Raw genomic sequence first — 27,101 nt, 5'->3', positions numbered from 1 at the left:
GTCAATCAAACCCTTTGACACATGTAATTACATCTTAGTATACCATAGTAGTAGCTGACAAAAAGAGCGAACACCTGCGAAGTAACAGACTTTGTGAAAATTTTAATTTGTGTCATTGTCAAAACGTTTGGCCAGGGCAGTACACCACCTTCATATCCAAAACCATTCACATGTTATAATTGGGAATGTATTCACAAATATTCTCAATGGCAAGCCCATTTCAAATAAGTTACAGCATTTAGCTCTACTTGAAAACATGCTTCCTAGCAGGGTTGGTAACTATGTAGCACAGGAGGACTTCTAGATTAATCTGGAACAGCAGCTCACATATGAATCGCTAATGTGTATAATGTTAATTTATGACGATTTCATTACAAACCACAAAAAAAAAATTACAATTGTTTTAATGGCTTAAAGGCAATTGTTTTAACATGTAAATGCTGACAGTCGACATTCTGTGCACACATTTTCATTGGCACTAATTGGAAAAAACAGCCCCCAGCAAATAAAATCCATTAACTTACTCTGGTAAATAGGTCAGTAAATTTTCTCTCAGCTCTAATGAAGCTAGGTTTGTTAGGCTGAAAAAAAAAAAAAGAAAAAAAAAAGGGCTTTAGTGCAACAACAACAAACAAAAAAGTGTCAAACAGATTAAAAAAGTTCATGTACATAAGGGGAAAATTCTTCACCTAATAACAAAAAACTATTAGCATTCCTTAATTTTGGAGAAAGCCACTCACAGGGCAGACAAGTGCATTTTAACCTGCCAAAGGATTTGTATTTCTAGCCCGGTCTGAAATTTACAAAGGACCCCAACACAGCAGGTCAGCGACCTAATCTTTCTCTGCTGCAGTTTCACTTACAGGTCTAGTCCCTCCCCGAGTATGTGAACGGACACTGAAAAGGAGAAGCAGCACACCAACACGCTCATCTCTTTTCACTTTGCTCTATCGCCCTATCAACAGGTCCTTTGTGATTGGCTCCTTAACCACTTCAGCTCTGGAAGATTTTACCTCCTGATACGACACTGCTTTATTTTAACCGAAAATTGTGCGGTCGTGCAATGCTTTACCCATATAAAATTATTGTTCTTTTTTTCCCCACAAATACAGTTAATTTTTGGTGGTATTTGACCACCTCTGGGGTTTGTATTTTTTGCGCTATAAAGAAAAAACGTCTGACAATTTTGGGAAAAGAAATATATATTTTTTTACTTTATGCTATAAAACATAGGCAATAAAAAAAAATCTAAAATTTCTTCATCAATTTAGGCCAATTTTTATTCTGCTACACTTTTGGTAAAAAATAAAAAAAAAAAATAATAAAAATAAATGTATGATTGGTTTGCGCAAAAGTTATAGCGTCTACAAACTATGGGATAGATTTATACATTTTATTGTTTTTACTAGTAATGTCGGTGATCAGCAATTTTTAACAAGACTGCCACATTGGGGCAGACAAATCTGACACCAATACAGTGATCAGTTCTTAAAAAAAAAAAAAAAAAATGCTACTCTTACTGTATAAATGACACTGGCAGGGAAGAGATTAACAGGGGCAATCAAAGGGTTAAGTGTTCTCCTAGGGAATGCTTATGGAATGACTGGAGGGAGACACACATATGGTGTTTCTGATAAGGAGCAACACAAGATCTCTCTCTCTGACAGAACAGCGGTCTGCCTTGTTTACATAAGCAGACTGCCATTCTGCCTCTCCTACAAATGATCGGCAGGTCCCGGCAACCATTGCGCGCATGCCTCAGAGTCAACAGGAATCACATACAGGTGTGTGATTTTGTGCTTAAAGCGGAGTTCCACGCAAAAATGGAACATCCGCTTTAAGGGAAGGTGACCCCCTAACATGCCACATTTGGCATGTCATTTTTTTTGGGGGGGGGGGGCTTCTTTAGAAGGTTCCAGCTCCGGCGCACACATGTCGCGGGAAGGAAGATCACCTCTCTCCCCTCCTTGCCAATCATCTGGGACACGTCACAGGTCCCAGATGATTGCTCGGCCAATCACAAAGCATGCAAAGTGCATGCCCGGCTGTGAAGCCGGGGCGCCCACAGTGACAATGCCAGTGGCGCAAAGAGGAGGGGGAGACAAGCGGAGCTTTGTTCCCCCGCATCATTTGACCCTGAAACGGAAAAGTGTCAGATTATTAAAAGTCAGCAGCTGCAGTAATTGTAGCTGCTGACTTTTATTTTTATTTTTTTCATTGTAACTCCGCTTTAAGGGCAGCCCTGCCGCAGTAAATGTACATGGGGCGGTCCTTAAGTGGTTAAGCCACTTCTCCCTCCTCTTCACTGAGCTTTGCTGTGTAGGGGATTGTAAGAGATTGATGTCAGGTTAAATTCAGGTACTTTGCAGCTTGCATTTAAAAATATATTTATTGAAGTATGAAGGAATATGATTCATTCAATTACAGTAATTTTTTTTATCTGCCTCTTTATACAGTATATTTAGTCCATTAAAAATAAATATGTCTATGCACACTGCTACAGCCCTTGTTTGAACAAAAAACATACAAATAATGTCATTCAGATCTTGTACTCCAGGATATTTTTTATTTTTTTGGATAAAGTGGCACATGGAGATCTTGCAGTCTTCCAGAGATATAAATTCCAGCAGACTCCCCGAGTTACAAACATCCGACTTCTAAATCTACCTCTGGGAAGGGTAATTCACTCCTGTAAGAGTTATCATGGGAAAAAAGTGTCTCCACTGAATCTTTATCACTAATCCTTGCTTCCACAACCCAACATTTTTGAAATTCTAATTGTCACAGGTATAGAAAGTGACGTGAAATCTTCTGAACAGGGGCACACATAGCAAAACAAATGTTACAGGGGTGTTAACCCTTCCCTATGCTATGCAAAACTTACATTTTTTTTCTGGAGTTACACTTGAAAAATGTACCTGTCCCAACTTGCATACAAATTCAATTTAAGAATGAACCTACTATTTGTTTGTTACCCGAGGACTGCTTGCACATAAGCCCACCTGTAACTAAAATACTAGCCTTTAAACTCTTCATCACTTACCGCGCTGAGAGAGAGCGTTCCCAGCACGGTAGCCGGCGTTTACTGGAAAGCTCCCGATGCAAACTAGTGATTGGGAGCTTTCTGATCATGTGACCACTGCATTATGACCCAAATTCCCACCTCCCGGCATTTGGAGCCCTTAAAAGGGCCAGGAGGCAGCCAGCGATAAGGGGTTGAAGCAGTATTAAATCAAAAAGCAAACATTTATTCAATTGCAGCTTATAATTTTTAGATGTGGTGGCTGCAACAGCTTTCTTTTTTAGGCTCTTTATTTTCACATGGCGATCTGTCCAGCAAGCCTGTTTTTCAACAGAACATGCCGTCCTGCATATTTAGCAGTTAGGGGGTTCACAAAACCCATTTACCACTGACAAGGGGTGCTTACAATGATCAGTTTTTTTGTATATCTTTTATCCCCTAAAAGAAAAATGGTAACTGCTAAATAACTTAACTGGAGTTTGATTTCAATTTGTTAAAGCGGGATTCCACCCTAAAGTGGAACCTCCGCTGATCGGATCCCTCCCCCCCTCTGGTGTCACAATTGACACCTTTCAGGGGGGAGGGGGGGTGGAGATACCTGTCAAAGACAGGTATTTTCACCCACTTCCGGGCATAGACTCCCGTGGGAGTCTACGCCATTTCCTGCCCTGCCGCGCTGTCTGCTGGGACACACACGGGTCCCAGTGACAGCGCGGAGATTTCCTATTGCGCGGCGCGGCTCGCGCATGCGCAGTAGGGAACCGGGAAGTGAAGCCGATTCACTTCACTTCCTGATTCCCTCACCTAGAATGGTGACTGCAGCAGCCGAGAGCCGAGCGATCGATCGGCCTCGGCTGCCGCCATCGCTGGAACCCGGGACAGGTGAGTGTCCATTTATTAAAAGTCAGCAGCTGTAGTATTTATAGCTGCTGGCTTTTAATATATTTTTTTTTTGGTGGAATCCCTCTAAGTATCTAAATCTGGTAAAATCAGGGTGTATCTAAATAAAGGGTGTCAGGCTCAATTTCAACACATTATGGTTGCTTTCAAAGGGCAGATTGTATCTGTAAGTCTATGTATGCAGAATCCAGGAGTGCGCTACATACAGAGTGCAGGGTTGAAGGGTGCGCTACATACAGAGTGCAGGGTTGAGGGGTGCGCTACATACAGAGTGCAGGGTTGAGGGGTGCACTACATACAAAATGCAGGGTTGAGGGGTGCGATGTGTAGAAAGTGCAGGGTTTAGGGGTGCACTACATGCAGAGTGCAGGGTTTAGGGGTGCACTACATACAAACTGAAGTGTTTTTAAAGGTGTGCTGTGTACAAAGTGCAGCATTTAGGGGTGCATTGGGTGCAAGGGTCACATGAAATGGCCGCAAGCCTTGTGTTTGACATGTGTGCTAGTGTATCCAACATTACTCTCCTTCCAGACTGACAATGCTGCTGCCCAAAGGTATCTCTGTTGCCCCTCCAACCATTGTGTAGGCAGTCTATTTGCCGGACTTGTGTTACTGGCCAGATCACCAAGTGAAAAAAATGAAGGAAAAACACAACTAATGCAGCCACCACATCCAATGATTAGTAATACGCAATTACATTTTTGGTTTCAGGTTTAATATAAAACTAAGTAGACTAACACAGGCACGACCCAGTATTGCTCTATTTTTTTTATGACAGATTTTCATTTTTTTGGAACATTGCATTTGTAACACAATAAAAAGCTAAGGATGTAAGTATCAAAAGGAATATCACAAAACGGCCATACCAGGAGCTTTGCTGATGTGGGTAGATGTACCCATATGTCCTCTGCATTTCCCACTCATGTCTGGCCCCTAGAAAGTGCAGCGGCAGCTCTATGACCACGGTGTCCCTCGGACACAGTGGATCACATGACCATACAGGACCAGTTTACCTTTTTGCTAGGGACAACAATTGATGTCACCAGACCAGTGTCCCTGATTGCAGTGACGCCAGCATCTGTGTCCAATCACCACCACAACAGTGTCAGAGTCAGTGTCTCTGGTTGCAAAGATGATAGACCAGTATATGCCAGCAAAAGTGTCCTGTTGGCTGCCACACAAGGGCCAGTGTCAGAGTCAGTGAAGCTAGCAATACTGTTCTGGCTGCAAGTCATGCCAGCCTCAGCAATACCAATTAAGCCAGCAACAGTGTTCACCATCATACCAGTAGAACACCAGAACACCAGAACACCATGTCCTAAAATAAAATAAAAAGGGGAGGGGAGAAGGTTTACACGCAAGGGGTGCCTTTCAGGTTCTGAGCATGACAGATAGTAGCAGGAATGGTCCACATAGCCATGTCAACATATGCCATTGTATTCCTTCATTGGACACACTATAAAATATTTACGAGACTCATCTGCATCTTAACAATTCCCTGTGCCCTCCCCGAAAGTCAACCCTGAAAAGGACAAGCTCTACAAAATTAGGCCATTTATCAATTATTTTTTTCCCCCAAAAAAGTTCTAAAATGTATACTCCCGACAAACATATCTGCATTGATGAGTTCACATTTTACAAGCAGGCTGGGCATCAAATAATTTATTCCCAGCAAATGTGTCAGATACAGGGTAAAGTTATAAACTTTGTGAAAGGGTCAAAGGGTACACAAATGACTTCCGCGTTTATATAAAGGAAAAAGACAGTCACTTGGAACAACTAGATGACAGACTTATATGGGTAGCAGCAGAAAAAAAAAAAAAAAAAAAAAAAGCGTGTACGACTTTGTCACCCCTTTTCCATGAGAGATACCACCTCTGTGTAGACAATCTTTATACCAGGTATGGAGTACTTTATATTTTTTCTTTTACGCTCTTCTCCATTTGCTTCACAACATTGACAAGGTATGTGTTATAGTGAGATTCTGAGCATTGCATCCTGGTGTCATGTTGGGGACAGTGTCCCATTGTAGGGGTCTTGTTTTTCATTCTTTTTTTGTGTCTTTTTGATATTTATAAATACGCAGTACACACACACTACTGTGAAAAAGCTTTAGACAGGTGTGATAAAATGCTGTAAATTAGGAAGGCTTTCAGAAATAGAAAAAAGTGTTAATTTAATTTCAATTTTGTTTATTGCTAAAAATAAACTAACAGAAAACTACCCTTTGCTTTTCAAAACAGCAGCAATTCTTCTAGGTACACTTGCACACACAGTTTAAGGAAATCAGCAGGTAGGTTATGTCAAACCTATTGGAGAACTAACCACAGATCTTCTGTGGAGGTCAGCTGTCTCAGAAACGTTGGTCTCTTCACGTACAGTTCCCAGACAGACTGGATGTGGTTCCAGAACTCCTTTTTGTTCTTTACGCTGAAGATAGTTCTTAATGACAGTGGCTGTATGCTTGGGGTTATTTTCTTGTTGCATTAGAAATTTGGGGCCAATCACACACCTCCCTGTTGGTATGGCATGGTGGATAAGCATCTGCCTGTACTTCTCAGCAATGAGGACACTAGGGGTGCAACGGATCATCACCGATCCGTGATCCAAACGGGTTACCATGTTCGGATCGGCACACAACGCGATCCGTGGCATCGACCTTAGGAAAGGCAGTGGCTTTGGCCTAGCTCCGGAGTGGCGGCCATCTTGGTGCGCCCGTCGGCCCTTCACAATGCGATCGCTCCGTTAAATGACGGAGCAATCACTTGTAAACAAACCGGCATCATCATGACGCCGTTTCCTCTCTCCCCTCTGTGTACTGATCTGTATAGTGGGGGGGAGAGATCGGATGGCAGCAGCACTGTGGGCTGTATCTGTAGTGCCCACAGAGCTGCTTCGTGACAATTGCAGTCACAGCCATCCCTCCATACTCTGCCAATACCCTGCCATACCCAGCCAATATAACAGTGGGGGAGATGACGTGGATATTACAGTGGGGGAGATGTATATTACAGTGGGGAGATTTTGGATATAACTGTGGGGACACAGGTCTTTGCAAATTTAATTATTATTTGCTGATCCGAAAAATGATCCAATCCGTGGCTCTGATCCGAGGAATGATCCGATCCGTGAGTTTTTTCGATCTGTTGCACCCCTAGAGGACACCATTAATCTGGACCAAATGTCCAACTTCATTTGCAGAAATTTGCAGCCCCAAACCTACAAGGAACCTCTACCATGCTACACTGTTGTCTGCAGAGATTCATTGTATCGCTCTCCAGCCCTTTGGTGAAAAAAAACGGGTTCTTGCTACAGTCAAATATTTTAAATTTGGACTCATCGATCCACGGTACCTGCTGCCATTTTTCTGCACCGCAGTTCATATGTTTTCGTGCATAGGTGAGTCACTTAGCCTTGTTTGGACATCAGATTTGTTTTTTTTAACCGCAATTCTTCCACGTAGATCACTTCTGCCCAGGATTATCCAGACAGTAGATGGGTGTACCTGGGTCCCACTGGTTTCCACCAGTTCTGTGTTTGATGGCACTACAGGACATTTTTCAGTGTCAAAGGGAAGTAAGCATGATGAGTCTCATCTGCTGCATAAAATTACCTTGGCTGACCACTGTGTCTATGGTCCTCAATGTTTCCTGTTTCTTTGTGCTTCTCTAAAAGAGCTTGAACAGGATATCTTGAAACCATGGTGTGCTTTGAAATCATTGACTGGGAGAGACCTTGCTTATGAAGTAGAAGTACCTTGTGTCTTGTTGCTGCATTTAGGCTTGCCATGGTGTATGACCTAGAACTGGTGTCTTCCACAATCTTACCTTAGTAGCAGAATTTGGCTGTTCCTCATCCAGTTTTAAGCCTCCTATATAGCTTTTTTTGTTTCAGTTAAGGACCATGTTGCAACCTACATTTGAAATTGAGGACTATTAGCCCCTGCTTGGTATAAGTGGTAATTATACACCTGACTCTAATCCTACAAAATCCCTAACTTTCTGCAAGTGTAAGAATTGACACTGGTTTGAAGCCAAAGGGTAGTCACACCAAATGTTGATTTGATTTCAAATTTGTCTTTGGTTTTCTCACTTTGCATTTTGTAAATTAATTTAAAAAAAGACATAATTTTCAAATCATGCTTTCACCTTTCCTTCACACCTGCCTAAAACTTTTGCACAGTACTGTATACACATATGTACACACACACACTGCTTTCCCCTCCCCCTTTTTTTGGCTGATGGTCGATTCCTTTTTGTGTACAGTAGCGGGGGGGGGGTGTTTGAGGGCATGTTTTCCTGACCCGTTTCCCTTTATGGCTATTTCCCACATTTTTATTTCCCTCTCCGATTTTCCTTTAGCCCCCCCCCCCCTTTGTGCTTTGGATAACAACCCCCTTGCTTGTCTCCCTTTCGGGTTGCAGGTTTGGGCTTTAGGATGTGCAGTGCAAGCACAGTGAAAGAACCTGCCAAAAGTGCTCCAGTATGGTGCCTACCAGGGCAGGGGAAGTGATGTCACCTAACGGGGAGTCCCTGCAGTCAGAACACAATAGCACAGCTGGGTGGTTGATATACTCACATTGCATAGTCAGTACAGCAAACCCTTCAGTTTTTTTTGTACCAGGCACAAGACTGGTCACATCAATTACATGGTATATGGCCAATTTTATTTGGCATGCATGAACAACAGAGGTGGCTAAAGGCTATATTTGAATGCCTGGAGTTCAGCTGTGAGAATCGAGTCAGAAGTGGCAGCCTACATATTTCTCTAAAACCAGTTTCCTTTAAGAGCTTACAGTGCTGTCCCAAATCAGGTCTGACTCTATTCAAAATGCCAGCTAGAATTACTGCTTTAAGTTACAAGCTTCATTACATGAAAACGGTAAAAGATTTTTTTCTTTCTTAGGTTTGACCCACACACAACAAAAGCATGCAACAGCAGAGAAAGCTATAAAAGGAGACAAATACTTTTTATCATTAGGTTATATACACAAGGAAACATCTAAAAATTTTATTTATCATGAGAACATGCAATAGCATTTTACCAAAACCTTTCTGGGCCGGTGACAATTGAACAAAAGATCAGCAAATCTATTACTGTACCAAAGCTGTCAGGTTTAAAACCTCTAGGGCTGTCAACTATTCTCTTATTCAGTTAAACAAAGACAAATGCACCAAACTGAAAATCCAATGTCATGTTCCGGGTAGAGATTAGATCTATGTTATTTATACGAGATTGAGAAGGAGCCATTGTCTTGTTCCGAGCCCCCATAAGGCTGCTTGATATCAGGTTTTAATTCTTAAGCAAATCTTAGTGCCAAATAGTATATGAACACCTGGCACATGACATCTATGGTTTTAATGTAAATGTTGGAAACCATTCATAATTTAGTCTTAGATGCTAGAAGCTAGCTGGACCGTGTGCTGAGGATTTTTTTTTTATAAAAGGAAGTTCCAGCCTGGGAGAAAAAAAAAACTAAAAGTCAGCAGCCACAAATACTGTAGCTGCTGACTTAACATAAAGGACACTTACCAAGTTACATTTTTGCCCGCAACTCTGCTTTAATGTCTACTGAAACGCCCACCCATTTGTACTTTTTCATCAATGATTTGACAGTTTTTAGTTTGTTTACATATTTATGATCACAGATTGGATCCAGCCGAATTAGACTGCTAGCCATACACTGTTCTTAATAAAATTAGGTCTTTCAAAGACGTGCATTAAAAATGCACATGCAGGCACGTTACAGTGTACACACAAATCTACAGATACAATTCAGCATTTAGTCCTGGTTCACACAAGTGAGCTGTACGATACTGAATATGATTCACACCGCACTGCAAATCACATGCGAGGTCTGTGTGATGCGATTTCAGCCATACAGATAGTATGGCTGAATTTGCATCTCGTTCCGACCAAACTCGCACAGGACCTTTTTTTGATCTGCACCAGAATTGGATCGCATAGGTATCCACACCCTTGTAATCCCATTCATGTCCTAACTGACCATTCGCTCTGCGATCTGTAAACTGATATGATGGTGTTGACATGCCCAGCAGTTTGCATAGTACAGCGCGAACTGCCTGACAAGTCAGCTGTGGAGTCGGACTAGTGTGAGCCTAGCCTGAAATATCCATGCAGGATGGACTATTCTTTACCAATAGCGCAAAGCAAAATATGCACTAACCCATAACGATCACATATTATCCCTCATCAGTGTAGAGTAACTATAATACAAATAGCTATTTTTTTCAACTGGGTACCATTGGGGATAACAAATTAACATAATGTTAAAATTAAACATGCACAAAACAGAAGAATGAAGATAAAATACATTTACATATTGTATGCAGATTCATGAATGAAATGACCTTCCTAAAGCAGAACTTCATCCAAAAAGGGGAAGTTCCACTCTTGCTCCTCCTACAATACTTGAAATGATTTTTATTTTTTTTCCTGGGGGGGAGCGAGTACCTAGTTTTTGCAGATAACTAAGCCAAGTTCACCCACCCCCCTCTGCCCTCCCGCAACCTTCTGGGATGCATCACAGAAGGCCGCAGCGCAGTGGGAAGCTGGTTGTGAAGCCACACTGAGTCATATCCATCCAGCTTCCCACAGTTAACAGGTTGGTACTGGGGACTCAAAGACCGGCAAGGAACTGGCCTAGGTTATGACAGCGCAGCGACCGATAAGGGTCTGTTTAATAAAAGTCAGCAGCTACATTTCATGGAGGGAACTATTCATTTTTTGGAAGCTGGCTGAAGCTCCTCTTTAAATACTGTTTTTGTTCAAATTTTCCAAAAAACACATTACACTAGCGGTTTTAGAAAATGTAAATCTTGGGATAACCTTTTCTACAACAGAGAGGAACTCTTTAAAATTCATTGAGCAGTGTGGCAAATAGTCATTGCTGCAGCACTTGGTATTTAATGGCCCATTCTCACAACAGTCTGTCTTCACTGGCAGTCAAATATAGTCCATTTAACACATTGGCAAGAAATAAAACTGCAGTACACTTCGAATATGAATGATACTCCAGATTTCCATAAAAAGCAGAGAATGTTAATCACTGTATCCAGTTTTATCTACTATGGTGTTGATGTAGCTGAAAACAACTCTTTAGGCCAGTAACATGTCAACTACAGAAGTAAATAAAAAACAAATATTTTGCAATAAAAAAAAGTGTATACGTAATATAGGTATAGATACTACCAGATGTTTACACAATCATGTTACAGAATATTTTGTAAATAAATTACTATTAAAATTATAAATGTGGAGCCAGAATGGTCAGTAAAGGAAGGTGTCACAAGGTCTGGAGTCAGGCTCGGAGGTCAGCAGCTATAGCAGCAGAGAAGCTCCTACCGACCAGCTGGAAAAGTACAGAAACCGGTCACCCTGGTGAATGACACAGGCTCACTGGAGGTGCAGAGTCTAATCAGTGTTAACCAGAGCTCCTGATGGTGGACATGTTTTTGCATATTAGTACAAGTTTGCAATCCTCAGGATCACCCCAACAAGAGGAAAACAAGCTGGGGTCCAGTAGCATACATTGCAGGTAGGGATAAGCATAAGCTTTGATAGTAAACAAGCTAAAGGACAGTAACAAGTCATTGCAGGTTGGGATCAAGCAGAAGTGAAGTCGAGGAATAAATTAAAGATTGGCAACGAGTGCTAGAGAAGATAGGGACGGCAGCAGGAGTTACAAGAGTGAGATCTTGGCTGGAGAGAGCACATTATTCTGGCAACCCAGGAGTACAAGGACATGGCTCAATCAGGAAATTCATGAACAAAGTTCAAGGTTCAGCAGAAAGAAGGCAGGAATGTCCAATGGATGAAAAAATGGGTGCTGGGAGCATCTAAAGTGGCTCAGCAAGTACAGAAATCACCGGACAAAGAAGAGGTTGCAGGTTCAGACCCGGGTCCTGACAGAAGGGGAACTAAACAATTGTCAAACAGATAACAGGTAACAGATAATGAATTGAGCTGTACTATACAACATACCAGAAACGCAGTTACATCTTATGTTTAAAGTTATTGTTCATAACTACAAAAGAAGAATGTACTGCCAAGTAATGTACAGATGCTGGTCAAATCTTATTCCCGACAACATCTGTGCCATGACCCCACCCAACACGTAGAAGTAGAAAGAAGACTTTGCTTTTTCAAGGTTTATCAAAATAAAACAGGTGCATGATTGACTAGCTAGTGCTACCATGTGTTCCGTTCACCTAATATTGTAATTAAAGAAAAATCTGTGCCAAGAAAAATTTCAGGGCTGCTGTTGGTAGCCTCTCTTCTAAAAATATTTCTGGGCAAGTTTCTCTAAGCTTGCACTGTCTTGTCATTTTATACCAATAAGTTACTTTCTCAAGTAACCCAGTTTTCTACTTTTTTTATGACCTCAGTTGTAGTGTGTTTGTTCTGGACTAGTGACTGAATCCAGAGGAAGTCAAGTAATATTTTGATAATTTTTGAGAAGTAACACGGACCTACATAGAGAGTGTTTGGAAATAAAAAATACAATTTCAATCCTAGCTGAGGTTTTTTGCAACACTTACTAAAGTGCAATTCCTCAAATGTATTAAAGTGGTTGTAAACCCTCTCATATACCTACTGAAGTGAACAGCCTCAGATAATACGCACAGATAAAACAAATTCTCCTACATAAGTTGTACTTCTTTATCTGCAGTCTTCTCTTCTTTTTTTTTTACATCTGTTCAAAGTGCTGAATTGCAGTTCAAGCTCTTGTACAGTGTGTGAGGGCTAAAGGAAAGGGATACACCCCATCACAAACTAACACAGGAACAAAGGAATGATGCAGGGCTGTGTTCTGAATAGACAAGCTGTGTGCTGAGCTCTCCTCCCCTGTCACAAATGTATCTCATAACAGAAGAAGGAAGCACCAGAGAGAAACACCTCAAGCTTTGAAGATAGACAATACTGCAGATATACTGTATGTGCTTTGTTCAAATTTCATGACTGAGATTTACAACCACAAAAAAAAATAAAAAAAAATTTAAAAATAAAAATAAAAGTTTCATTGTAGTATCCATTAAAATACAAAAATACAAACATATAAACCACCAAATAAATGGTTACTATACAACATTTTCTTTTACAAATCTTAATAGAGGATGAAATCTAAATTCAATCAATTAACATTTAAACATGTGCACGGATGCCTTACACCTTTCACTTTACTTAATCTAGCATATCCCAAAGTTATATTATATGTGGATAGGCCAAAACCCACAAACCTGAAGAATGATTTAAAATTCTATGCACACCAATATAGCAATACAAAACTTTAAACATTTTAGACAGCAGCAAGGCAAACTGCTTTCAAAAGAAGGCAGACTAAAACAGGGCTCGACAAAACCCGGGCGCCAGGTCGCATTTGCGACTAGAATTAGCGACCTGGCGCAGCACAGCTGGGGGTATCCTGTCTCCATGGCCGCGCCGACGGTAATTGAGCCCCCGGCTTTGAGGCCTTCTGTGATCCTATGGTTCCTTTTGGAATCTGGCGCCCTCTTGTGGTGGCCGTTGGAATTACAACCAGCAATGCTAATGGAGCTTGCCCTGCCTGCCAGCCTATCTCCTTCCTTTTACTTAGGACCCCTAAACATACATACACACACATACACATACATACATACACACATATATATATATATATATATATATATATATATATATATATATATATATATATATATATATATATATATATATATATATATATATATATATATATATATATATACACATATATATATATATATACATACACACATACACACAACACATATTATATTAATATATATATATATATATATATATATATATATATATATATATATATATATATATATATATATATATGTATAAAATAACACCCTAGAGAGTTGCAATACTGTCTGTCACACTGTATTTGCACAGCGGACTTACAAGCACACTTTTTTGGGGGAAAAATAATTTATTAAAATAAAAAATAAAAATAAGACAACAGTAAAGTTAGCCCAATTTTTTTTTTATATTGTGAAAGATAATGTTACGCCGAGTAAATCGATACCCAACATGTCATGCTTCAAAATTGCGCCCGCTCATGGAATGGCGACAAACTTTTACCCTTTAAAATCTCCATAGGAGACATTTAAAAAATTCTACAGCATGCACGTTTTGAGTTACAGAGGAGGTCTGCGGCTAGAATTGTTGCTCTTACTCTACCGATCGCATCGATACCTCACATGTGTGGTTTGAACGCCGCTTTCATATATGCGTTCGCTTCTGCACACAAGCTTGGCGGGACAGGGCGCGTTTAAAAAAAATTTATTTTTCCTTATTTTAGCTTTTATTTTCATTTTTTTCACTGTTCTTTTAAAAAAAAAAAAGTGTGTCACTTTTATTCCTATTACAAGGAATGTAAAAATCCCTTGTAATAGAAAAAAGCATGACAGGTCCTCTTATATATGAGATCTGGGGTCAGAGAGACCTCACATCTCATATTTACACTAAAATGCAATTAAAAAAAAAAATGTGTCATTTGAAAAAAATAAAACCAATAAAATGTCCCTCTAAGAGCTATGGGCAATGACTTGGAGACAGGTGGGGGACTGAGGGCTATCTTCCCCTCACTCGTCTCCATGTCAGGCCAGGGACAGGTCCAGATCGCCGTCACGGACCTGGCTCCTAACTTTTTTAGCTGGCTCCTAGATTCCAAGCAAATTTGTCAACCCCTGCCATACTGTATCCAGGATCAAGAAGAAATTCAGTCTAAGTTTCAGGCTCAAATACAGATAAAGTTCATAATCTATGTACATGTATACAATGTAAGAAGAATTGCAGCTTAAGTTTCGGCCTCAAGTGTAGGCAAATCCCATATTCAATGCACTTATATGAAATTCTTCACAATAAAATGACAAAGATACCAACAAAATAAAATGTTGCAAGCCATTTATATTAGGGTTGAAAGCTACAAAAAAACTGCACGCTTGAACATTTAAAAAAAATAAATAAAAAAAAAAACAATTGTTAGGAATTTGGTACCAAACACAATCTGAAAAGCTCATGTTTGAGTGATATGTGGGATGTAAGACTAGCCCAAAACAACAGAATCATAGAGATTCTACATGTTTAAATTTCCAACTGCAGCATACTAGCCATCATAACTGACAGTAAGCCTCTAAGCCTTCGCTTTAGCTCATATGCTAAGCTTTTGTTAACGTCACCATAGCAACAGTCCAAATTTACAGGGTTTATTTATGACTAAATGGAGTACAAAGAGTCATACATTATCCTCAAAGGTATAATCTCCATTAATCTCCCAAAACCTCACATTTTTAGGACAAATAATAAAAATACAAAAGCGAACAAAAACATGCTTACATATAAGAAAATGACAGACAGCATGGATACTTTCTGTAGATTTTCATTTCCTAGTGTGAAATTGTTAATATATTGCAGCTTTCTAGTCCTTGGTAAGTTGCAACTGATCTGGGGTCTCAGTTTCAGGCTTTATTCCTTTACTTTCATCAGGTGATTATGGCAGTAGTACACCTCCCATCCTAGTCTAGCAACACACTCGCCCTGCTCTATGAGGAAAGCAGAATCAGGGTAGGTCTATTGAAATGTCCTTTATTCCTCCATAACATGGATGGGTGGGGTTTTATAGTACTAAAAGACTCAGTTAGACTTACCGGTGACGGTATTTCTAAGAGCCTTTCAGGACAACCCCGGAGAGTAGCTCCACCTTGCAATCAGGAAACACATGCCCACTTTAAAAACACCTCCTCCTCCTCCATGGCTTCAGTTATTGTGGCCTTCCGACGCTGGAAAACAAAGCACAGAAAGCACAACACCATGGTAGAACTTAATACATTTACTAAGCATAACCTAGGGAGGGAAGTAACGGTTGTCCTGAAAGGCTCTTAGAAATACCGTCACCGGTAAGTCTAACTGAGTCTTTCTCAAATCGCCTTTCAGGACAACCCCGGAGAGGATAACCGAGAAACTTACCCTAGGGCGGGACTACTGCCTGCAGTACCTTCCTGCCGAAGGCCTGATCTGCTGCAGACAGTAGATCTAACCGGTAATGCCGGAGAAATGTCGAATAACTGGACCAAGTGGCAGCCTTGCAGATTTGTTCAGGCGTGGCACCGGCCCTTTCAGCCCAGGAAACTGCCGTGGATCTAGTAGAGTGGGCAGCAATACCTGAGGGAGGTATTTCTCCTTTTGCTTTATAGGCTTCTGTTATAGCCAACTTAAGCCACCTACCCAGCGTACTTTTAGAAGCTTTCTCCCCCTTGCGTGATCCAGAAAATATCACAAAGAGGGCGTTTGATTTTCTAAATTCTTTAGTAACTTTCAGAAACTGTAAAAGACATCTTCTCACATCCAATGTGTGAAATACTTCCTCTCCTGCATTTGCTGGGCTTGCAGAGAATGTAGGTAACACTATTTCCTGTGATCGATGGAAAGTTGAGGATACTTTCGGTAGGAATGCTGGATCCGTCCTCAGTACCACCCTGTCCTGATAAATTCTAAGGAAGGGTTCTGTAATAGCTAGAGCTTGGAGCTCTCTGACTCTCCTGGCCGAGGTGATGGCCACCAAAAAGATTGTTTTTAAAACCACCTTCTGCAAAGAAGCTTCCTGTAAGGGTTCAAACGGTGCTCCCGAGAGACCCTGTAAAACTGTAGACAAATCCCAACTGGGAAAGTCTTTAAGGGCTACTGGTCTATTTCGAGCAAGAGCCCTAAAAAATCTAGAAATTAAAGTTTCTTTAGATAAAGTCTTTTCAAAGAAAACTGATAAGGCAGCCACCTGAGTCTTCAGGGTACTGGCTGCGAGACCCTTCTCCATTCCTTCATGGAGAAACTCCAAGACTGACACCGTGCTCTTGACCTTGAGTTCTCTAGAACTGCACCAGGAGTTGAACTTTTTCCAGACCTTCATGTAAATTGCCTGTGTAACTGCCTTCCTACTGGACAGCAGGGTCTTTACTACTTTATCTGAGAGACCTTTAGCCTTTAACAGGTCCTCCTCAGAAACCAGGCGGTTAGCTGCAGGAGTTCCACTTCTGGATGACTTACTGTCCCCTGGGATAACAGATCTTTTCTGAGTGGTAACCTCCATGGGGGCTTCGAGGCTAGGTTTCGAAGACCCGCGAACCAGGGTCTTTTTGGCCAAAAAGGAGTGACTAGTATTAAGTCTGTCCTTTCTTCCCTGAATTTCCTCAGTACTAGTGGAATTAGAGGAAAGGGGGGAAAGGCATAGCACAGCTGGTAATGCCAGGGGTGAGCGAATGCATCCAACCCTATTGCTGCATCTCCTCGGTGAAGAGAAAAGAACCTGTCCACCTTTGAGTTCTGCTGGCTGGCAAAAAGGTCTACCTGAGGAACCCCCCAGGCCTCGGAGATCATCAGGAACACTTCCTGATTCAGACTCCATTCTGCCTCTAGCAATTTGCGCCTGCTTAGGAGGTCCGCAAACAAATTCTGAGAGCCCTTCAGATGCACTGCCGATAGTGAGGCTGTGTTCTGTTCTGCCCAGGCTAACAACAGATTGGCCAGCTCCATCAAGCTCCTGCTTCTGGTTCCCCCTTGCTTCATAATGTAGGTAACCGCTGTCGTGTTGTCTGACAACACCTGAACATGGTGGCCTCTCAAACTCTGCTGAAATGCCACTAAACCCAGAAAGATCGCCTTCAACTCCCTCCAGTTGGATGATCTTTGAGCTTCCTGTTTGGACCAGACCCCCTGAGATGTCTGACCATCCAGATGGGCTCCCCAGCCCCAGGCACTTGCGTCTGTAGTAAGGCGCTTGTCCACAGGAAAGGTCCACACCAGGCCCCTTGAGAGGTTTGCCTGGTCTCTCCACCACCAAAGAGCCCTTTTCGTCTTTGACGAAATTTTTAGCTGTTTTTCCAAAGGATCCTGATGGGACCAGCTTGACAGAACCTCCCTCTGAAGGGGTCTGGAATGGAACCTGGCCCACTGAACAGCCGGGATTGCTGCCGTAAGCAGGCCCAGAACTGCCATAGCCATCCTGACTGAGACTGTCTGGTTGCTCTGTATCCTCTGTACAGCTAGCTGTAACTTTTCCTGTTTTTCCAACGGCAGGAAAACTTTCTGGAGAATCGAATTTAATGTATACCCCAGAAATTTCATTTCCTGTGAGGGGGTCAGGATTGACTTCTCTAGGTTTAGAAGCCATCCCAGGCCCTCGAGGTGAGACTGGGCCCTCTGGAGATTGACTAGGACCTGCTCCCTGGAGTCTGCAAAAAACAAAAGGTCGTCCAGGTAAGGAACGACTGGAATCCCCTTCAATTTCAGGGGTTCCAAAGCCTCTGCCATAATCTTCGTAAAGACCCTGGGAGAGGACGAGAGTCCGAACGGCAGAGCCCTGAATTGGAGGTGCCATACCGAACTCCCTACCTTCAATGCCAGGCGCAGGAACTGCTGCGATGCCTGATGAATTGGTATATGAAGGTAGGCATCCCTTAGGTCCAGGGATGCCATGAAGCATTCTGGGGTCAACAGCTTTGTGATGGAGAAAATTGTATCCATCCTGAAATGTTTGTACCGAATGAACCTGTTCAGGAATTTCAGATTCAGGATTAGACGGTACTTCCCTGAGGGTTTTTTCACCAGAAAAATATGTGAATAAAAACCCCCGCCCTGCTGGTTTACTGGGACTTGAATCAGAACCTCTTGCTGTATCAGCTCCTGTAACAACAGCTTCATTGCAGAGGCCTTCTCCTGATCCCTTGGCAATGTTGTCACATAAAACCTGCTCGGGGGTAGTTCTGAAAACTCCAACCTGTACCCCTGATCGACAACGCTCTTCACGAACAGATTTGGAGACAGCCTGTCCCATTGTTCGCGAAAAGCTGACAGTCTCCCCCCCACTGGGGAGATATTGTCACTTGTTCTTAGGGGACTGCTCTGGGGGAGATCTAAAGAGGACTCCACCCCTGCCTTTGCCCTTCTGTGAACCCCATCTGCTCTTGTGCTCCTGGTCTTTTTTATGGGACTGCTGAAAAGCACGAAAATTCTTTTTCGCAATCTGCTTTTTCTTAACTGGAAAAGCCTTCTTTTTATCGGCTGTTCTATCCAGCACAGACTCTAAATCAGGACCAAAGAGCAAGTCACCCGAGAAGGGAAGACCACACAGCTTGACCTTAGAGGCAGTGTCCCCAGACCATGTTTTCAGCCAAACTGCTCTCCTGGCTGAATTTACAAGAGCCGAAGACCTAGCGGCCAGTTTAACTGATTCTGCTGATGCATCCGCCATGTATTTGACTGCATTCAGGATCAGTGGAAAGGACTCTAAGAGATCCTTGCGGGGTGTCCCCGCCTCAATATGGCTCTTCAGCTTCTCTACCCAACATTCCAGATTCCTGGCCACCACCGTAGCTGCCATTGCTGGTTTTAGACTGACTGACGCAGCATCCCAAGCTTTTTTAAGGATGGAGTCAGCTTTTTTGTCCATTGGGTCTTTAAGGATCCCCATATCTTCAAAGGCTAGATCCGTTCGTCTGGATACCTGCGAGAAAGCTGCATCGACTCTGGGTTTCTTGTTCCAAACCTCTGAGTCCTTATCTTCGAAGGGAAACCTTCTTTTGAGAGCTTTAGAGAAGAAAGGGGCTTTTTCTGGGTCCTTCCACTCCTTTCTCACTGAGTCTGAGAGGACCCTGTGGACAGGAAAAACTCGCCGTTTTGTTTCGTCCAACCCCTGGTACATTTTGTCATGAACTGACAGTTGTACTTTTTCTTCCTGAATTTCTAGAGTAGTGTAGATTGCTTTTAAAATATCATCTACTTCCTCTAGTGATAGCTTGAATTTGGAGCCCCTGCTATCTTCTTCCTCTTCCTCCTCCTCAGAATCCCTGAAGGAGATGAGAGTACTACCCCCTTCGTCTCCAGACTCTTCAGTTTCCACCTGTCTGGATGACGACGCCCTGGGGCTGGGCGGTAAGTTCTGAGGCTCGGTCTGTGCGGGAGGGTTTTGTATCAGGATGGACTTGACTGAACTCAAAGAGTTTGTCAGCTCTTTAACCGAAGAAAACAAATCTTTATATTGTTGAGATGTTTCCTCTTCCACCAATTCTCTGATACAATTTCTGCACATTGCCTTCTGCCATGAATCTCTGAGGGGGGTTTTGCAAGAAGGACATTTTCTCTGACCTGGTCTAGCTTTTCCTAGTGATTTTTCCTGAAACGACATACAGGTTTAATTCACTAAAAGCTCTCAACAACCAGTTGCTTAACACCAAGCCAGTGCAGAGACCCACCACCAAACAGACCTACTAGTGAGACCCCAGAACTAGGCTGCAAAAGGTCAGAGCGAAGTCCACCTCTGACCTGCAGCGACAGGCCCCCAAGAGGGGGGAACAAACAAAGACATACCCACAGTAAAGCAGAGGGTGCCAGTGCACCTTACGTACCTGGGCTGGACCGGTGCTGGGGGCGCCTGTCTCCGCCATAGCTGGCTTGCACTCTTCCATCGTTTGAGTGAGGCAGCTATTTTACAAACAGCTCTCATTTTAAATTTTCCCGGCCGCCGCGTCATCAAGGCCGGCCGGAAGCGGAAGCACACGGTCACCTGACCCGCCCCATGACCCCTGCGTTCCAGGCGCTGAACCACGGCGCCACGCCCCCTCAGAGCGCCCGCGCGTCACCGTGAACGACGCCGTCGCCGCCCGGGACCCGGCGCCGAAAACGGAGCCATGCCGCTGACCTGCAGCGGCCTCCGCCAGCAACAGAGCCCTCCCTGCGCTAACAAGCGGACACCGGGCACCCGACGCCGGCACTCCGAGGGTCCTTACTCCCGTGAGATGGCGGGACCAGGAGCTCCAGGAGTCCTCTCCCCGTGGAGATGCTGCTGGGGGTCAAAGAGAAACAACCTGCAACAAAAGGTAAGCCTTACTCCCCTGCAGAGAGTGTAGCTCTCCCTGGTTCAGGCACATGCTTCCTCCAAGGAGGAAACACAATAACTGAAGCCATGGAGGAGGAGGAGGTGTTTTTAAAGTGGGCATGTGTTTCCTGATTGCAAGGTGGAGCTACTCTCCGGGGTTGTCCTGAAAGGCGATTTGAGAAAATTATGTATAAATGCAGCACAGGCAGAGAGCACAGGACGTCATGAGCTAACAAGATTTCTGTCAAGACCAATGGTTCATTTTGCACTTAACAGATCTAACATACCGTATATACTCAAGTATAGGCCGACCCGAATATAAGCCGAGGCCCCCAATTTACCCCAAAAAAACTGGGAAACTTATTGACTCGTGTATAAGCCGAGGGTGAGACATGCCTGTCCATCCCTGTGTGTCCGTCCATCCCTGTGTGTGTGTCCGTCCATCCCTGTGTGTGTGTGTCCGTCCATCCCTGTGTGTGTGTGTCCGTCCATCCATCCATCCCTGTGTGTGTGTCCATCCATCCATCCCTGTGTGTGTGTCCATCCATCCATCCCTGTGTGTGTGTCCATCCATCCATCCCTGTGTGTGTGTCCATCCATCCATCCCTGTGTGTGTGTCCATCCATCCATCCCTGTGTGTGTGTCCATCCATCCCTGTGTGTGTGTCCATCCATCCCTGTGTGTGTGTCCATCCATCCCTGTGTGTGTGTCCATCCATCCCTGTGTGTGTGTGTCCATCCATCCCTGTGTGTGTGTGTCCATCCATCCCTGTGTGTGTGTGTCCATCCATCCCTGTGTGTGTGTGTCCATCCATCCCTGTGTGTGTGTGTCCATCCATCCCTGTGTGTGTGTGTCCATCCATCCCTGTGTGTGTGTGTCCGTGCAGCCTTGTGTGTCCAGCCTACCTGTGTCCCGAGCCTCCGTCCCGTGCCTCCGTCGTCCCGTGCCTCCGTCGTCCCGTGCCGAGCCTCCGTCCTTCTGCCATGCTTCGTCGGCGCCTCGGCGGCCATTCCTCTGTTCAAAAGCCGCGCCTCCGTCTGTGATAGGCGGAACACTCAATTTCCCAGCAGTCTGTGTTCCGCCTATCACGGACATCCTCTCATCCTCGTCCGTAGTATGAGGATGAGCGGATGTCCGTGATAGGCGGACCACTGACTGCTGGGAAATTGAGTGTTCCGCCTATCACAGACGGAGGCGCGGCTTTTGAATACTAGAATGTCCGCTGTCTGTCTGCTCGACACGCTGATCGGGCAGGCAGACGGCGATGACTCGAGTATAAGCCGAGGGGGGCACTTTCAGCCTCAAAAAAGAGGCTGAAAATCTCGGCTTATACTCGAGTATATACGGTACTTTAACTGACATATTTAAACAGAATAAAAAGAAAGCAAATAAGTTCATTGCTGGGGTTAAAATACAGAAAATACACACAAAGAATGTGTGGCTTCAACAATTAACTACTTCATTCGTTTTCTCTCCCACAGAATTTCATCCTGCACCAATACCCCTTTTCGAAAATCTCTCCCATGAATCAGGACCCTCCTTCTATACTGTCTTGGCTGCCTAAAAGCTGCTACTCCAGCCTTCTGAATCCTTTGAACCCCTCTTCCTGCTAAAGTAAAGAGACCTACGACTTATGTTTTCACCTGAAAAAAATAGAACATACTTTATACTTTGCCTACTGCAAGTAAATACCAGGAGTTGGGGTACAAGGTTCTCACTCACTCCAAAAATCTACCATGAGGCAACGAATACTTGTTGGAGATGCAAGGAGGCAGAAGGTAGCAGCCTCCCCATTTTCTGGACCTGTAGGAAACTTGAGGATTTCTGGTCCCAAAGTCAGGGAGTCCATCAAAAAGCATTGAGAGGCAAAGAGGAGGAGTTCAGATTCAAGTGGCTCCACTGGTCACATCTTCTAGGGAGTACAGCCCTGTCTTAGCAGAGGAGGAGTGAGATATTATTTATTTTTTTACTCCTTCTCATTTTAGTTCTTGCTTTTGTTTTACGCTTTCTTGGCAGCTCCCAGATCCGGAAAGTTACTCACTCAATGTTTGTGTCTATGCTGTAAATGTTTAGACAGGGTGTAAGACGCTTACTCCGGGCATTCGGGTCTTGACTGAATGTATACTCCTGAATGTTGTAAATGGTGGTTCTTACTATATACACTATGCGGCATCAATTAAGGGTTGCCTTACTTTTTGCACTGTTATGATGGTACAGCAGCACCCCTGCCTGTTTGAAAAATTGATAAAGTATAATCAAACAAAATTGTATAAAACTGTATAATTTGAGCTTAAAAAACAAACTATTAAACCACTGTATGGTCTTGTCCACCGTACGGCTGCCGTTTTAGGGTCTTGGCGATCTTTATGTAGCCTACGCAATCTTTATGTAAAGCAACAAGTCTCTTTTCAGATCCTCAGAGAGTTCTTTGCCATGAGGTGCCATGTTGAACTTCCAGCGACCAGTAAGAGTGAGAACACCAAATTTAACAACCAATTTGATGCAATTTGATGTAGTGTGCGGCGTATGGTCTGAGAACTGACAGGCTGACCCCCCACCCCTTCAACCTCTGCAGCAATGCTGGCAGCACTCATATGTCTATTACCCAAAGACAATCTCTGGATATGACCGAGCACGTGCACTCAACATCTTTGACGAATGTGAGGCCTGTTCTAAATGGAACGTGTCCTGTTAAACCGCTGTATGGTCTTGGCCACCATGCTGCAGCTCAGTTTCGGGGTCTTGGCAATCTTATAGCCTAGGCCATCTTTATGTAGAGCAACAATTCTTTTTTTCAGATCCTCAGAGAGTTCTTTGCCATGAGGTGCCATGTTGAACTTCCAGCGACCAGTAAGAGAGCGAGAACACCAAATTTAACATACCTGCTCCCCATTCACACCCGAGACCTTGAAACACCAACGAGTGACATGTGACATGACACCAGGGAGGGAAAATGTCAAACTGGGCCCACTCACCTTTGTCGCCAGCAGTTTAGACATTAATGGCTGTGTGTTGAGTTATTTTGAGGGGACAGCAAATTTATATTATATTATATTATATTATATTATATTATATTAATATATATATATATATATATATATATATATATATATATATATATATATATATATATATATATATATATATATATATATATATATATATATATATATATATATATATACATACACACACACATACATATACACACACACACACACACACACACACACACACACACAGATATGTGAAAAAGTATTTGCCCCCTTCCTATTTATTTTTTGCATATTTCTCACACTTAAATGATTTCGAGCAAACAAATTTTAATATTACACAAAGATAACCCGAGTAAATCCAAGATGTAGTTAATAAATGAAATCATAATTTAAGAAGGGGAAAAAAGCTGTTCAAACCTGCTTGGCCCTACATGAAAAAGTAATTGTCCCTCCCATGCTGAATCATGAATGAACTGATTAACCACAATTTTTTGGAAAGTGGAGTTAAACTTCACTTGCCACATCCGGGCCCGATTACTGCCAAACCTGTTGAATCAAGAAATCACATAAATAGAAGCTGTCTGACAAAGTGAAGCATGCTAACAGATCACAAAAAGCCACACATGCCCCAATCTAAAAAAAATTCAAGAACAGATTAGAACCAAAGTAATGTACATGCATCGGGTCTAGGAAGGCTTTCAAAGCAATTTAGAAGGCTTTGGAGCTCCAGTGAACCATGGGGAGAGCCATTATCCACAAATGTAGATAACTTGGAACAGTGATGAACCTTCCCGGGAGTGGCCTGCCTACAAAGTACACCAAGAGCATGACGACTCATCCAGGAGGTCATAAAAAGAACCCAGAACAACAGCTAAAAGAACTGCAGGCTTCACTTGCCTCATGTAAGATCAGTGTTTATGATTCAACAATAAGAAAGACTGGGCGAAAATTGCTTCCATGGAGAGTTCCAAGGCCAAAGCCACTACTGATCAAAAACACAAAGGCTCATCTCACATTTACCAAAAAACATTTTGATTATCCTGAAGACTTTAGGCAAATATTCTGTGGACTGATGAAAGAAAAATTTTACTTTTTGGAAGGTGTGCGTCCAGTTACATCTGGCATGAAACAAATACAGCATTTCATAACATGATCATACCAACAGTCAGACATGGTGGTAGCGTGATTGGTTTGGGGCAGCTTTGCAGCTTCAGGATCTGGACGACTTACCATAATTGATGGAACCATGAATTCTGAGCTCCACCAGAAAATCCTAAAGGAGAATGTCCAGCCATCAATTCGTGGCCTCAAGCTTAAGTGCCCTTGGGTTATACAACTACAGTAGGTGACCGCGACATTGTGTCAATCTCGCCGCTTTTATCGGCGAGACTGACACCCTGCGAGCCCCGTCGCGGGAGCCAGCGCCGAGCCGCATCGGGAAAGAAACATTTTTTATTTTCCTTTCTCGATAAGCGGCAAGCATCGCTGGCCGGGTTTACAGTGGTGTGGGGATCCGAATTGGATTCCCACCAATACCAGGCACTGTATTTGGTATGAACCCCAAGAGAGAACTCCAAGCCAAATAAAAAAATAAAAATAAAAAAATAAACGGCATGGGTTCCCCCTTCGGAGGCATACCAGACCATTAGGTCTGGTAGGGGTTTTAAGGGGAATCCCCTACGCCGAAAAAACGACGTGGGGTCCCCCCCCAAAATACATACCAGACCCCTATCCGAGCACGCAGCCTGGCCGGTCAGGAAAGGGGGTGGGGGCGAGCAAGCACCCACCCCCCTCCTGAGCCGTACCAGGCCGTGTGCCCTCAACATGGGGGGTGGGTGTTTTTGGGGGAAGGGGGGCACCCTGCGCCCCCCCACCCCAAAGCACCTTGTCCCCATGTTGAGGACAAGGGCCTCTCCCCAACAAGCCTGGCCATTGGTTGTCAGGGTCTGCGGGCGGGGGGCTTATCGGAATCCGAGAGCCCCCGGATAGCGGTGGCGAAGAAAGCCGGGCTCCTCCGCTAGTGAAAGAGCTAGTAAAAGTGATGAAGATAGCGGAGGAGTCCGGCGAGAAGACCCCCCCAAGACGGAAGACCCCCAGAGCAGTGCAATAAATTTTTAAACGTTGTGTTTTTTTTGTCATTTTTTTCACAGGTGAATGGGTAGGGGTACATTGTACCCCATACTCATTCACATAGGGTGGGGGGCCAGTATCCGGGGGCCCCCTTATTAAAGGGGGCTCCCGGATTCCGATAAGCCCCCCGCCCGCAGACCCCGAAAACCAACGGCCAGGGTTGTTGGGAAGAGGCCTTTGTCCTCATCAACATAGGGACAAGGTGCTTTGGGGTGGGGGCCCCCCTTCCCCCAAAGCACTCACCCCCCATGTGGAGGGCATGTGGCCTGGTACGGCTCAGGAGGGGGGGGGGGGCGCTTGCTCGTCCCCATCCCCTTTCCTGACCGGCCATGCTGCGTGCTCGGATAGGGGTTTAGTATGGATTTTGGGGGGGACCCCACGTAGTTTTTTTTAGGTGTAGGGGATTCCCCTTAAAATCCCCACCGGACCTAAGGGCCTGGTATGCCCCCCGAAGGTATGCAGGCTTCATTAGTGAGGCTACATTATCGGCGCTCTCTCGCTCACTTCTATAGGAAAATTAAATTTTCCTATTGCAGCCAGCACGAGAACCAGCGTGACGGGATTGCGCTGGTTAGAGAAGCCTGTCGCCGGGAACCAGCGCGACAGCATTGCGCTGGAAACACAATATCGGCGGCACCTACTGTAGGAATATTATCCAAAACACAACAGCAAGTCCACCTCCAAATGGTTCAAACAAAGCAAAATGTAGGTTTTTGCGTGGCCTAGTCAAAGCCTGGACCTAAATCCAATTGAGATGCTGTATCATGACGTTACAAAGGCCGTTCATCCTGGAAAACCCTCCAATGTGGCTGAATTAAAACAATTCTGCAAAGAAAAGTGGGCCATTCTGAAAGACTCATTGCCAGCTATCGCAAACGCTTGATTGCAGTTGTTGTCACCAAGGGTGGCGCAACCAGTTATTAGGTTTAGGGGGAAATTACTTTTTCACATAAGGCCAGGCAGGTTTGGACAGCTTTTTTGCCTAAATGAATGAAACCATCATTAAAAAAAACAGCATTTTGTATTTACACAGGTTATCTTTCTGTAATAAAATTTGTTTGACGAGTCATTCAAGTGTGACAAATATGCCAAAAAATCAGAAAGGGGGCAAATACTTTTTTCACACAACTGTACA

At 43.6% G+C, this 27,101-nt stretch overlaps 1 protein-coding gene across 1 annotated transcript in view; it reads right to left on the bottom strand.

Moving 5' to 3' along the window:
- Positions 1-27,101, bottom strand: part of LRRC1 (leucine rich repeat containing 1) — a 252,540-nt gene that overhangs the window by 81,779 nt on the left and 143,660 nt on the right. Inside the window, exon 5 of the mRNA XM_077487811.1 lies at positions 525-581. Coding sequence (XP_077343937.1) covers positions 525-581 — 57 coding nt within the window. The remainder of the gene's footprint in view (positions 1-524; positions 582-27,101) is intronic.

Source organism: Lithobates pipiens, unplaced genomic scaffold (genome assembly GCF_037356315.1).
Source record: "Lithobates pipiens isolate NorthernLeopardFrog02 unplaced genomic scaffold, aLitPip1_a1.2 Scaffold_18, whole genome shotgun sequence".
Lineage (NCBI taxonomy): Eukaryota > Metazoa > Chordata > Amphibia > Anura > Ranidae > Lithobates > Lithobates pipiens.
This window is presented reverse-complemented; position numbering and strand designations above follow the sequence as displayed.